The sequence below is a fragment of the Drosophila guanche genome, unplaced genomic scaffold (genome assembly GCF_900245975.1).
Source record: "Drosophila guanche unplaced genomic scaffold, DGUA_6, whole genome shotgun sequence".
NCBI classification, from domain to species: domain Eukaryota; kingdom Metazoa; phylum Arthropoda; class Insecta; order Diptera; family Drosophilidae; genus Drosophila; species Drosophila guanche.
Genome location: NW_022995745.1, coordinates 8,292,015 through 8,305,052, shown reverse-complemented (window position 1 = coordinate 8,305,052; position 13,038 = coordinate 8,292,015). Strand labels below are relative to the sequence as shown.

The following is a 13,038-nucleotide window of genomic DNA, read 5'->3' as shown; positions in this document are numbered from 1 at the left end:
AATTCAATCGAGATGCAATCAATGAAACAAAACACAAGACAGCAGCAGCAGCAGCAGCAGCAACAACGAAAGTGAAAACGAAACCGAAACAGAAACCAAATACGCACACATACATACATATACAGTAAATCACATGCAAGTGGCCGGCAATTATCACGTGCAAGCCATGAAACTGGTACAAAGCAGTGATGGCGGTGGAAGGGGGGAGGGGCGTGGAGAGTGAAGGCAATTCGACCATGAATCTGCCATGAAATCAGCCAAGAATCATCAATGAAGTAACGATTAATTTATGCAAGAATCATCTTCTAAAGGAGCCAACCATGAAATATCCACAAAATATGTATGCAAATTGTTTGCCTTCTCAGGCGGCTGTGCATTTTCACACACACACACACACACAGAGAGAAACAGTTCAGACAGAAACTCGAAACTTAAACTCGAATCCGCACCCGAACTAGTAACAGTAACTAAATAGCCCAAAATAAGCACACATATTGTCGATTTCCAAATTTTTGAAGGAGTAAATTTAAAGTTTAAAAACGTTTTCAATGGATTTGACGATTAGCAAATTGCATCTGGGCCTCCTTGTGGGCACACCCGTGGCCTTTGGCATTGGCAAGTATTTGGCCAAGATGATAACCATTCCACAGGCCCAGACGGGAGAAGAGCAGCAGGAGCAGCTGGACGGCATGGTGGTGGCGGAGCTATCTGACAGTACCATGGGGCATGGACGCTTGGTCGCGGCAATCGACGAATGTGGCGTGACCATGAGCAAGGAGATCAGCAGTCATCGCAGGGGCATGTCCGTGTTGCACCAGAGCCGCGCCATGGGGCATGAGGTGCTCAAGAATTGGCCAGCGGTGAAGGGAGACTGCGCCAAGGCCCTGGAGTTCGACTGCCGCAACGGCATGGCCTACCTGAGTCGGGCACGTGCAAACGAGGCCACCGGGGACCTGCAGGAGTGCCTGAACGACCTGGCGGCTGCCCGCATCCTGCTCCACGTCTCACGCATCTCTGATGGCAGCCTAGAGTTCGCGTCCATCGAGTCATTCCTGCAGCGCATCCTCCAGCAGAGCGCAGAGGCCGATGCCAAGGCGATAATGCGCCAACGGGGTCCCCGCCTGCCCTCCAAGATGCACATCAACTCGCACATGAGCGCCTTCAGCGCCGATCCGCTGCAGGCGATGAGCTTCGATCGTTGTGAGGATCTGCAAGGGTTCCCCCGCGCCCACTGGGCCTTCCGCGACCAGCGCTTCGAGGACGTCATTCCCGCCTGCAGCGAGGAGATCGACTCCACCGAGCACTGGGCCAGGCACAAGCCGGAGGCGCGTCTGCTGCGCGGCACCTTCCACCTGCTGTGCGGCTCCTTCGCGGAGTGCCAGCAGGACTTTGAGGCACTGATCGGCGATGCTGACGCGGATGCCACGCTGCGCGCCTACGCCCTCATTCGCAGTGGGGCCCTCCGCCTCCAGCTGCAGCAACAGGACGAGGCCCTGGACGCCTTCGAGCAGGCGGCGCGGCTGGCGCCCGACAATCCCGACCTGTACCACCAGCGCGCCCTGATCCACAGCAAGCTTCAGGACCTCGAGGCGGCCCTGGTGGACTTCGAAATGGCCTCGTGCCTGGCCCCGGGCCACGGCAGCTCCGTGGCCCTCAAACACTTCACCGAGTACCAGCTGGCGAAGCTCCAAGACGACCAGCCCCGCATGGCGACTGCGCTCCGCAGGCTGGACAAGGTGGGGGCAGCCTTCCCCAACACCATCGATGGCCACATGCTGAAGGGCAGCATCATGTCCGAGCGCAAAGACTTCGCCAGGGCGCTGGCCTGCTTCGAGAAGGCCGCCCGGCTGGCGCCCAGGAACCCCGTGCTGATGGCCAACCGCGCCATCTTGGAGCTGAAGCAACACGACAACGCCGAGCTGATCATCCCGCTCCTGTACGAGGCCATCGAGCTGGACCCCCGCTGCGCCACGCCCTACGCCAAGCTGGCCACCCTCGAGATGAAGCGGCACAATCCCGACAAGGCCGTGGAGCTGCTCAACCAGTCCTGCCTCTACAGCGACTCCCTCCAGGAGGTTCTGCACGCCTGCACCGTGCGCAATGGCATTATGGCGTGCACCGTTGCCAAGAAGAATTTGGGCATGGGTTTGGGTTTGGGCGTCGACCAGCAGCGGCACCCAGCCGGCCCCGAGGCCACAGTCTAATGTGTTGGAAAGTTGTTTGGGTTTGAGTAAAGATTACGAAACATTTTCCCACCTTTGAAGGGTTTGTAGAGGGCTTTTCCCACGCCCCCAGCTGCGCCCCCAGCCAGCGCTTATCGCAAAAGCTTTTCCTTTTGGCTTGCCATCCGCCCGCATGGGATCCTCCCAGCAGAGAGCAGCGGGCAGGGAAGCAATGAATATGCCCGATAAGGCGATGGACATGTGTCTTTCCATGTGTGGATTTGGGTTTTGTTTTCCCGCCATTTGCTCAGCGAACCGAAGACAGCCGCCAAGACAGAAGGTCTCTCGTGATAAGCACACAAGACAGGGGCTGGGGCAGCGTTTGTCGTGTGCCGTGTGGTGTAACGAAGGAGAGCGATTGTCAAGTCGATCGAGCAAAGGATCACCGCACTAAGTAACTCTTCCAGCTGACGCTGGTACGTGCTGTCGTACCACGGTCCAGATTATGCCCCGAGCGGCAGGACAAATGCCAAATCAACTGAGTCGCTGAAGCGTTGCCCACGAAGGAGCTGTTTGTGTGTGCGTGTGTGTGTGTGTGTGTGTGTGTGGAAGGGGAAGAAGCGCTACAAGAGCCTCCGCCCCGGCAAATTACACAGAGAGAAATTAAGAGGGGGGGGGGGAGAGCGAGAGGGAGAGCCAGCTGCAAGGCGACATTCGTCATCATCTTGATAGTGCCACGTCAACGTGTGGCATGTGGGCAGCGTCGCGTGGGCTTCCTTTGCCCACTCCTCCTCGATGTTCCTGGCAGTTGTGCAACTTCTGGGGTCCTAAGCTGACTAAACCAGGAACAGGGAAGCCCCCCAATGGAGATGCAAGGGATCTGCAAGGGAACAAAACGGATAATTCCACTCAATTGTGGGTCGATCTTAGGATGTTTTGCATGCAAGAGTTCCATCTTGAAAGTGTCACAGATAAAGCTACAAAGGGACAGAGATCAAGTGGGGCAGCAGCTGGACCGCTTTCCGCACAAAAGGCATCCCCAGACAGCCGCAAGTCCAGGTCCAGAAAAGAAACACAAAAGCAAGTGGCTAGAAAGCGAATAAGTAAGAGGAAACGACTGCAGAATACCTAATCAGAATCAGCAGACGCAAAGGCCACAAATATCAGTCTTGAAACCATCTCAAGACCCTCAAAGATCGAATGGCGGAGCAACGTTCGGGCGGGGGGCATAAAAATGTCATGTGGGTTCACCGACGACTGCACAGGGGCACGTGCCCTCTCAAGCGCGAAATGCAACTGCAGCAGCAGCAGCAACAACCAGCAGCAGCAGCAACAGCAAATGAATGACTGGATAAATGAGGAAGATGCCCCCGACTTTGGTCTTGAGATCTCGCGGGTGCCCCTCTCGGTGTCTCGGCTCTTGCCCAAATCGACGATGGCCTGGCCTGGTCGGGTCGGGTCGGGTCTGAGCGGGTCTGGCCTGGTCTGGTCTGCTCTTCATCTCTTTGTATCTTTGTATCTTTGTATCCATCTATCTCTATCTCTCTTTGTGCAGCACTTCCGGCGCTGCGGTTGACTGTGCTCGCCCCACGCCCTACCACATGCCCAGCTCCTACCTCCATCTGTACGAGTATCTTCCAGCTAGCAGCTACCTCTCCCTCACCATCATCATTATGATCATCGTTTCGTTTTCTTTAATTGCTCTCTGGACTGTTGGCCCTCTGGCTGTGTGCTTTGTGCTGTTTCCCTTGCTGTTGCTGTCCTGCCATTCCCGCAGGTTTTCCTTATTTTTCTCAGCCCTCTTCTTAACGACAATAGGGTTGGCTCTTGCTCTTCTTCTGTGTGTGTGTGTCTCCCTGTCTCTCTGTCTCTGTCTCTTTCTCGTTTTTATTATATTTCTTTTTCCTATTAAAACGTCCCCGACATTGCAGTTAAATTAGATTAAGAAGTCATGCACATGTCTTGCCTCTGCCTCTGCCTCTGCCATCAGTTGCTGCTGGCTACAGACAGAAGGTTTTGCCGTTAAGGTTCAGAGTGTGGAAAACCTTTTCCCCACACGTATGCACATCAGGCAGATCCTTACACGAACATGCTGTAGGATTGGAAGACAGAGAACCACAGAGGCACTCTCCAGTCTTCAGCGGGAAGATATTTCTCCACAGGGAAAGCCCAACAATACCCCCAAATATGATGAATCTATAATTTATTTTGTGTACCCAAAGGTCTGTCATCTGTGGCAGCAGTGAACAATTCCTGGAGGGGCTTCTCAGCATCAACTCAAACTCAATCCTCGAATGGCTCTAATTCCAGTTGCACTTGCAACGGCTGCATGTCCTTGGCAGTTGGCAACTGTTCCCCTGCCGCTGGGCTGAACAAAACCGATCCTGATGCTGCATCATTCACAGCCAAGGCCAGCGGGAAAGGGAGATGGAGAGGGAGAGGAAGAGGGAGAAGCTTGCCACAGGTAGAGTGGCGGACGATGAACCTGTTCCTTGGCTTCTGTGTTGCTGGCTTCCCGAGAAGCGGGACCCTAAATGGGTAATGGGCCCAACAGGTGCATTGAGAATCCCTCGATCGAGCTGCGGCGGCACGCGCCTGTTGCAGGCAGGCAGGCAGGCATTCTTGCATCCTTGCAGCAACATCAGACAACATCCGAGGCATCGTAAATAAACGAAGCAAGGGGCACGTGCCCCGTTCCACAGAGCAGCAGCAGCAGCAGCAGTGAGATCGCGAGGGAGATCATCGGCCCCTGCCCCTGAACAATTTCGATCTGCAACTGCAACATCATCGTCAGCAGCGTCATTGTCCTCTGGCAGGATGAATGTTCCAATTCCCAATCCCCTTCCAGTGATGATGATGATGATGCGAGACCTGTTCCTGGCACTCACTCCACTCCACTCCGTTCTCTTTCTTCCTTCAAGACGGACCCCTTTCCCCACTCAGATGGCCGACTGCAAGCTGCATTTCTGCGGTTTGTTGTGGCTCGTGCCGTGCCCCAGCCAGACACTGTCCCATGCCACACCACATTCGGCTCCAAATTACCGCGACTGAGGGAGCCACAGAGCCACTCCCGGACAGCTGAGGCCGCGCAGCCGCTTTATAATTAACTTGATGATCGGGTCTGATCGCGCTGTCCTTGCAGCATCCCTCAGACGACAGCTGAAAAGCGGAGAGCACAGCCAGCAGAGAGGAAGGAGTGGAGTGGAGTGGAGTGGAGTACAGTTTCTGCTTCGAATGGAAGTTCCTTAGCCTTCTAAAATGATTCTCCACCTACGCACCGAAGGCCTGGTCAATGAACCAATTAGGCAGCCAATTATGGCTAAATAGACGCACCTTTGAAGGCCACTCATTTATCGCTCGAGGGTTTTATGAGGCACGGAGACACGCCCACAATCGGACAAATCATTGCGTAACTAGGACGAGGGCAGCAGCAGCAACGCTCATAAAAAAAGGATCTGGGCAGGGAAAACATCTGTCCAGAGAGCGTCCAATCTGCTGCTCACACCTTGGCCACAGTTTGGGGATGGGGATGGGGATGAAGTGTGCTGGGGTGTGTCCTTAAGTGTCCATAAATCAGTTGGCGGCCAACAGACTCCGCCAACGATTGAGCCCCGCTTGACCACAGCTGTGCAGGAGCAGGAGCAGGAGCAGTCCTCTGGCTATTTCCCAGGGCAGGACAGCCTCCCGCTGCCTGTGGCAAAGCCTCCTCCTTCGCTGCAATTGTGTTTGCTCAGCGTCAACATTTGCCTGCGCTCAGACAGAGAGCAGAAGAAAACGCACCAAGAAAAGGGAAAACGGGAAAACGGGAAAACGGGAAAAACAAGCAGAAATAAAGTTGCAATCGTCGCAGGATATCAGTGACTCAAACCTCCCTGCCCCAGCCAGTAAAAAGCGAACAACCCCCTTGGACCCCCACAGGAAAACGAAGATTCGTGAGAAAAGCAAAGCAATTCGGATATTAAAACGGAAACAAAGATGGGAATGGGAATATAAGTGGAAATGGATGGTGGAGCAAAATATTGCTCAAACAGTAACGGGGAAAGACTTTCGACTGTTAGTGGGAATTTGGTAAGAATTTGGCAATAATTTGAGCACAAGTTTCCCTATTCTCGGAAGCTTTACCTCTGGTTCCATTGCGTTCCTTCCTGGTTCCCTTCTCCGACCAGTTGCAGAAAGTTGCACTTTGTGTGGGTTTCTGCCCCACATGCATGTGTGTGTGTCCATGTGGGGAAAAACAACAGACTACACAGTCCGTTTCGTCCCTTGCATGTCCGTAGCGTATCCCCAGTTCCAGTCGCAGACCCGACCCCCCCTCCAGAATGACTTGCTAAAAGCGTTTTGCCGAATGTTGGCCTCGAGACCACCTTCCGCCACTTCCGCACCCACCAGTTTCGCTCTCTCTCTCTCTCGCTGGCCATGCCTCTCCTGCCATTGCGTCCCGTATGCACACGCTTTTTCTTTTCCACAATGTCATCCAGAGAGAGTAGCACACTGAATACCCTTCACGAAAGACTTCTTGAGATGTAGATGCACACAGCTTTCCCGTGTGGGATTGTGCGAAGGCAGCTGCTATGAGTCTATGTGGGGTGAACCCACATAGAACCCTCCACAACAAAAGGTTGCCATTGTAAATGAAATATTCTTTCGAACTGAGGGAATATCCCAAGAGCTGGCTGACCGAGGTGCTCTGCCGCATGTCGCGTGGCTGCCAAATTGTGCTCAAATTGTGGAATACCCCGTCTACGTACTTACCACCTAAAAGTTTCACAGTGGGCGGGAAGCCAGACCAGAGAAGTGCGCCTCATCGTGTCCGTGTCCGTGTCCGCTCGTCTCTCTCTCGCTCTCTCGCTCTCTCTCTCTGTCTGTGTCTGTGTGTATCTTTTAGATAGTTTTTTTCAAGCGCAAGTTGCACTCAATGCAGCTGCCTGGCTGCCTGGCTGCCTGGCTGCCTGGCTGCTGCTATCGATCCATGGCACCGTGAGTCACGGCAAGTGGATGCAAACTTTCAGCATTCAGTGTGTGAGAGTGTGTGTGTGTGTGCGTGTGCGGTAGACTCTCTGCTAAGTCCATGTCCGTGTGCTCTGTGCTTCTGTGTGCACTGATATATCCGGGACGTACCGGACACGTATGTACCTCTCTCATGTCGTCTGTCCCGGGGGTTGAGTTTGGGCGCAGGACACGCGAGGCGATGGCGATGGCGAGGGCGAAGGTTGAGCAGGAATCAGGAGACAGATTCGGGTTACACACCTGTTCTGTTCCCCGCCTGGCCCTGTGGCCAGAGAATAATCAATAATGAATGCCTGAACTACAGAGTGCCAGGGTGCCAGGGTGCCAGGGTGCATCCATCCCCAAATGGAACCCGCGAGGCGAACCCTCCCCCAAGCAAACTTGTGTCCACGTGTCGTCGGGTAAAAGCACTTTCATCGACGTCGAACACAAAAAGTTCTTTCAATTACAATAAATAAATAAATACGATAAAAAAAAGAGAACTAAGGCTAGGGGGCTGCAAAAAAAAAAACTACACCAAGGATACACACACACATCCTTCAGGGTGCTTTTGGGGCTCCTCTGGGATGGGATGGGATGGGATGGGATCTCCAGCCATGTTTAGGCGACAAATCTCAGATTGGTTCGCTTGCGTCCGCCAAAGTCGCCAAAGTTGCGTCTGACTGCCTGCAGCACGGCCTGCTTGGCCACCGGATCCATTGTTTCCTCATCGCTGGCAATGGCTGCTCCTGCTCCTGCTGCTTCTGCTCCTGCTACGGGGGCTGGTGTGGGCTCATTGCTGCCCGTGTCGCGGCCCAGGATGTTCCAGAAGGGGCGCTGCGTGGTGGTCGTGGGTGGATCCTTGTTGATGTAAATGCAATTGATGATGGGCTCATCGCCGTAGAACTGGCGATTCTTGTTGCGATTCCTGCGGCGGCGCTGCTGCTCCTGGCGGCGACGCTTCTGCTGCTGCTGCTGGCGCTTTCGGTTCAGGTTCTGCTTCTGCTTCTGCTTCTGCTTCTGGCGGCGGCGACGCTCCTTCTGCTCCTGCTGGCTGAGCGACTGCTGTGGGCGACGACGACGATAGCCGCCAATGCTGCTGGAGCTGCTCGAGCTGCTCGAGCTGGGACGGGGGCGTCTCCGCTTGTTGCCATTGGAGATGCTGCCGCTGCTTCCTGGACGCTTCTTCTTCTGCTGGCTGCTGCTGGGCCTGGTCTTCCGCTTGTTCACACCGCCGGAGCCACTGGGCCGCTTCTTCTTGTTCTTGTTCTTGTTGTTGTTCTTGTTGGGTGCCAGATCCCCGCTGGAGCTGATCGCCGCAACGGCGGCCGTGTTGTCCGTGGAGGAAGCTGAAACGGAAACGGAGCTGCCGCTGCCGCTGCCGCTAGATGATGGCTTCTTCATGGGCCTCTTGGTCACATCCAAGGAGCTCTCCTGCTGCTGCTGCTGCTGCTGTGGCTTCTTCTTTTGCTTTTGCTTTTGCTCCTTCACGTTCACATTGTCCTGATTCTGATTCTGCTCCTCCTCCTGCTCCTTCTCTGCCAGCTCCTGCTTGCGCTTCAGCTGCTGCTTCTTGTTTCGCTGATTCTTGTTCCTCTGATTCTTGTTTTGGTTCTTTTTGTTCTTTTTGTTCTTTTTGTTGTTGTTGGGCCTCGAGTTGGCCTGATTGATGACGGGATGAATGTCGTCGTCGTCGGTGCCAGTGCTCCACACGGCCGTCGTGGTCGTCGGACTGTCCTCGGTGATGAGCTCCTCGTCGTACTCGCCCAGCGGATGGTAGCCGGGGCGGTCCCTGATGTAGCCGCCCTGGCCGTAGTAGAACTCGTCGTAGTCCTCCTCCTCCTCCTCATCGTAGTCATCGTCCTCGTCCGCGTCCGCATCCCCGGGCAGGCCGTACTCCTGCCAGTGGGGGTGGCTGCCGGCCACAAACGGGTAGTAGCCCGGGACCGTGGTCACGGCGCTGGCGCTGGCGCTGGCATGGAGCGGCGCCTGCACGACATCCTGCTGCACGGGCCTCAGCTCGAAGACGGCGTGGGTGTCGGGATTGACCTTGGGCGGCTGGTGGGACTGCACGACGACAATGCCGGCGTCTCCGGCCACGTTGGCCTGGCTGGCGGCATTCGCCACCACACTGACGCCATGCGACAGATGCGAGACGCTCGTCTGGGCCAATGGCAGGGCCAAGGCGGCGGGCACATACTGCGACTGCGACTGCGACTGGGCCTTGGGTTGCTGCTCCTTTTGACCCTCGTTCCCGCTGAAATCTTCCTCATCATCGTCATCGTCATTGATCTGATCATCATTGTTCTGATCCTCCTCGTCGGCTGGCTCCAGGTGCACGCCCGTGAAGGCCACATACCGCCGCTTGGTGCCGCCGCTCTCGTGGTCTGCGCCAATCGTGGCAGAGCCCTCTCGATGCTCCACCATGGGCAGCTGCTCCACGCTCAGCTGCTGCGAGCTGACGGACACGGACTGGGGCAGGGCAGCCGCTCGACTGGAGCGCTTGCGGCGTGTCACCACGCACTGGGACTTGCTGCCATCGCCCGTCAGCTGGCGCCCCTGGATGTAGAAGCGTTTCAGCTCGTACTCGTCCCCGTTCTCGTCCACCTCGATCATTGTCTCGGCCGTGGTGGTGGTGATGGCCAAGGCCAGCCACAGCACGATGGTGGCCAGCAGGGCCCAAGCGCAGCTATTCCTCATCTCGACTCGCGTCTAAAACTGAGCTCTCAGACGCTCCGGCAGCGACTTATATTAGCTCGCCCGCGGACCTATTGACCCACAGCTAATTGCCAAAAGAAACCAAATGGCAACGTCACAAATGTACCAAATAGACGAAAATACGAAAACGGTTTCCTCCAAACCGGAGGGCTCTGAATTATTCATCAGCCAAGACAGCATCAGGCTATGGCTTCGGCTTTGGCTTTGGCTTTGGCTTTGGCTTTGACTTTCTTTCTAGAACTTGTTTTGGGTAGCAGATTTGTGGCTCTGTGGCTCTGTGGCTCTGTTCTGGCGGGGTCAATGGATCGACACCATAATTAATAACCCCGCAGAGCGCAGATCTACTTGTGGATGAATGGAAGGGGGCTCTGGGATTTGCCAAACAAGGCGGATGAAAGTTTCTTTTGTAGCCATGCCAAAGGGCCTTTTATGGGTCACGACACCCATAAAAACGGTTAAACCCTACGCCAGTCTCCGGGTCGCAAGTCGCAGTTGCCGAGCATCCTAAAATAGAAATTCTATACCCTGCGGAATGGCATCTAAATTAAAGCCAAAAATATTCCTTTCTTCCATTGAAAGTTGCTTCATTCCGAGTGATTTATTTGTGATGTGTTCGAGCACAAAGGATGGACATGGAGATGGAGATGGAGATGGAGATGGAATGCCACAAGTGGTGCGAAAGTTCAGGCGCTAAGCAACAACAACAACAAAAAACAAAAGCGAAATTGACCTTTTGGCCAAAAGAAACGAAAGAAGCGAGATGGAGCGGAGCAGATATGCAGATTTCTTTTGCGGTACAAAAGTTTCTACAGAAAATCTAAATTAATTTATTGAATTCGCTTCGCGGGGAGATTATGAGAGGCCAACGAAAGCCGCTAAGCATTCCAAATCAACAAACTTGACCCGAACCCAGTGACTAACTTAAGTCAGAGCTGCTAAGATCTGCCAGCCCCCGGGGGGGGGGGAGCAGCTCGAGAGCTCGGGGCGAACACTTTTTCTCCCTCTGTCTGTCTGTCTGTCTGTCTGTCTGTCTGTCTGTCTGTCCTTGCTGTGGCCCCAGCCATTTATTGTCCACTCTTTTTGCATGCTAATGAAACATCATAAATTTGCAAACGCCAGAGGAGGAGGTTGGGTTCTTCAGCACACCATAATAAGTAGTGACCATTGGGATTGGGATTGGGAGTGGGATTGGGACTGGGTGGAGTGCGCTGCTTACAGATACTCTCTGGAAAGATCGTATGCCCTATGGCAGAGATGGGCATACTTGAATAACAAAGAGGCCATTAAATCACAAACATCTCAGAGCTGGGCCAGACCCAGCCTCTATTCGGTGGCCAGCGTCCACCTCCATTTGTATGTAGAGGCTGTCGTTCGCCTCTCGCACGTTGATCAGAAAGCCAGAAGCAGCAGCAGCAGCAGCTCGAGTACATTGTAGCTGAAGAGCCAGTGGCAGCAACCGCAACAGTAGCCGGCGACAACGGCGGTGACAAGAACACACCTTGTTCTTGGCAGAGAGAACCGAGATATCAAGTGCTGATTGCAGGCACACCACACGCTCTAGAGTTCACCGAAAGTGATATTAGATGGGGAAACGCTCTCAATCAGAAACTCACAATATCCCACAGTTGGTATCGCGGAGCTTCAATAATTGTCCATTGTGCAGAGGCGATATGAAATGTAAGTGGAGAGGTACATACGGTGTGCATGTTAGTAGCGGACGCCACTGTACGAACATCGCGCACGCACACGTACACACACACACACATGAACATGCACGAGCTCACAGATGGGATCGCTCACCTGCAATGCTCCAATCTCTATGGAAATTGACGCACGCACCAAGAAAGTTCATCAAGTACGCAATTAGAATTCAATTATGTGATGTGGCAGCAACAGCCACGCACAATGCGGCACCGAAAATAGGTAATTTCTTCTCATTTGCATGCCGGTACGCACTTTCTTCACTCTTTGCGCGATGGCTAACTGCACTTCTAGCAGCATCTCATGTCAGTGTTGGCTAACGTCTATGTAGCCTGGGGCGCGGGCGCGTGGAGTAAAGTTGCGGCCATAAATAAAGAACTTTCGCGTCAAATTCAAATGATATGCGAAAGACACTTCGAAGCAAAGCCAAAAGAAGAAAAGAGCGATCAAACACAAGTATTTATCATGATATTTGGCTGATGTTTTATCAACAGGTGCTTATGCTGTCCGCTTTCGCGGCAAACGGCCCGACAGCGGGCGACGGGCAACGGGCACCCGAGCAGCGGTCACCCAACGGGTGCCCAACGGAATTTATAATTAATTCGTGCATTAAATTTGTGAGCATATTATCTGTTATTTTCCTTTCTGCCGCCGCACACATCAATAAGTTATATGTGAGAGTATCTCTTAATAATGATATTCATGATTTTTTTATTTTATTTGCAGCCAGACGAATGCCGAAAACTAATCAGAAAATTACCCAAAAGAGCAAGAATGCGGCTCAAAATATGTATATTTGCATGACGCCTCCCCCTCCCCCTCCCCCTCCCCAAACAGGGTGCCACTGGAAAAACAAGTGCAACAAGTGCCGCCTTGGCGCAGTCGGGATCGCCACAAAACGAGTTTTTCCCATGAGGCAGCAGCAAATCAGAGCCACAGGCCAATCCCAGGGCCCCTGTGCTTATTTGTGTGTGTGCGTCTGTGTCTTGGGATGCTGCACTCTGCTGCAGTTGCAGTTGCAGCAAAATGGTGGAAAATGCATAAAGACAGCCTCGGCCACGGCGATTCCGAGCCATAAAGTAAAAGCGTTAATCGATTCTGCTGTGACCCAGAAAGCCGCCAAGCGTGCTGGAGTCCCGCAGATCGCCAGGGGATGGGGCTGGCCAAAGCTTATCACAGCCGCCTGGTATTTACAATCGTTTAACATAGCCAGATGTGGCCACATCCCGAATGCGCTGCACGTTTGACTTTATTTATTTGAATTTGAGCTGTCCGCTGTTTCAAAACATCCACGAAATCAGGCTACGCTTCCATCAGACACATAACCAGACGGGGTATCGTCTTGTCTCGTCTGGTTTCCATCTTAGCGCAATTCCATCTGGAATGTACACAAAACACAAGAGATTTTCAAATCGCCCGCTGGGGGACCGGGCAAAATTCAAACTTTAGCCACTGTGCCTGTGTGGCCAAC

At 53.7% G+C, this 13,038-nt stretch overlaps 2 protein-coding genes across 2 annotated transcripts; one reads left to right on the top strand and one right to left on the bottom strand.

Annotated features, from left to right (window-relative positions):
* Positions 1–548: 548 nt before the first annotated feature.
* Positions 549–2,204, top strand: LOC117580918 (mitochondrial import receptor subunit TOM70-like). The gene has a single exon (XM_034267682.1). It carries the CDS (start codon positions 549–551, stop codon positions 2,202–2,204), a length of 1,656 nt encoding a protein of 551 aa, XP_034123573.1.
* Positions 2,205–7,715: 5,511 nt separating this feature from the next.
* Positions 7,716–9,848, bottom strand: LOC117580917 (myb-like protein AA). The gene has a single exon (XM_034267681.1). The coding sequence runs from the start codon at positions 9,846–9,848 to the stop codon at positions 7,770–7,772; it is 2,079 nt and encodes a 692-aa protein (XP_034123572.1). The 3' UTR covers positions 7,716–7,769.
* Between the last annotated feature and the right edge of the window lie 3,190 nt (positions 9,849–13,038).

Excerpts from the sequence above, each read along its gene's own strand:
- LOC117580917 (XM_034267681.1), bottom strand. The coding sequence starts at position 9,848 with ATGAGGAATAGCTGCGCTTGGGCCCTGCTGGCCACCATCGTGCTGTGG.
- LOC117580918 (XM_034267682.1), top strand. The coding sequence starts at position 549 with ATGGATTTGACGATTAGCAAATTGCATCTGGGCCTCCTTGTGGGCACA.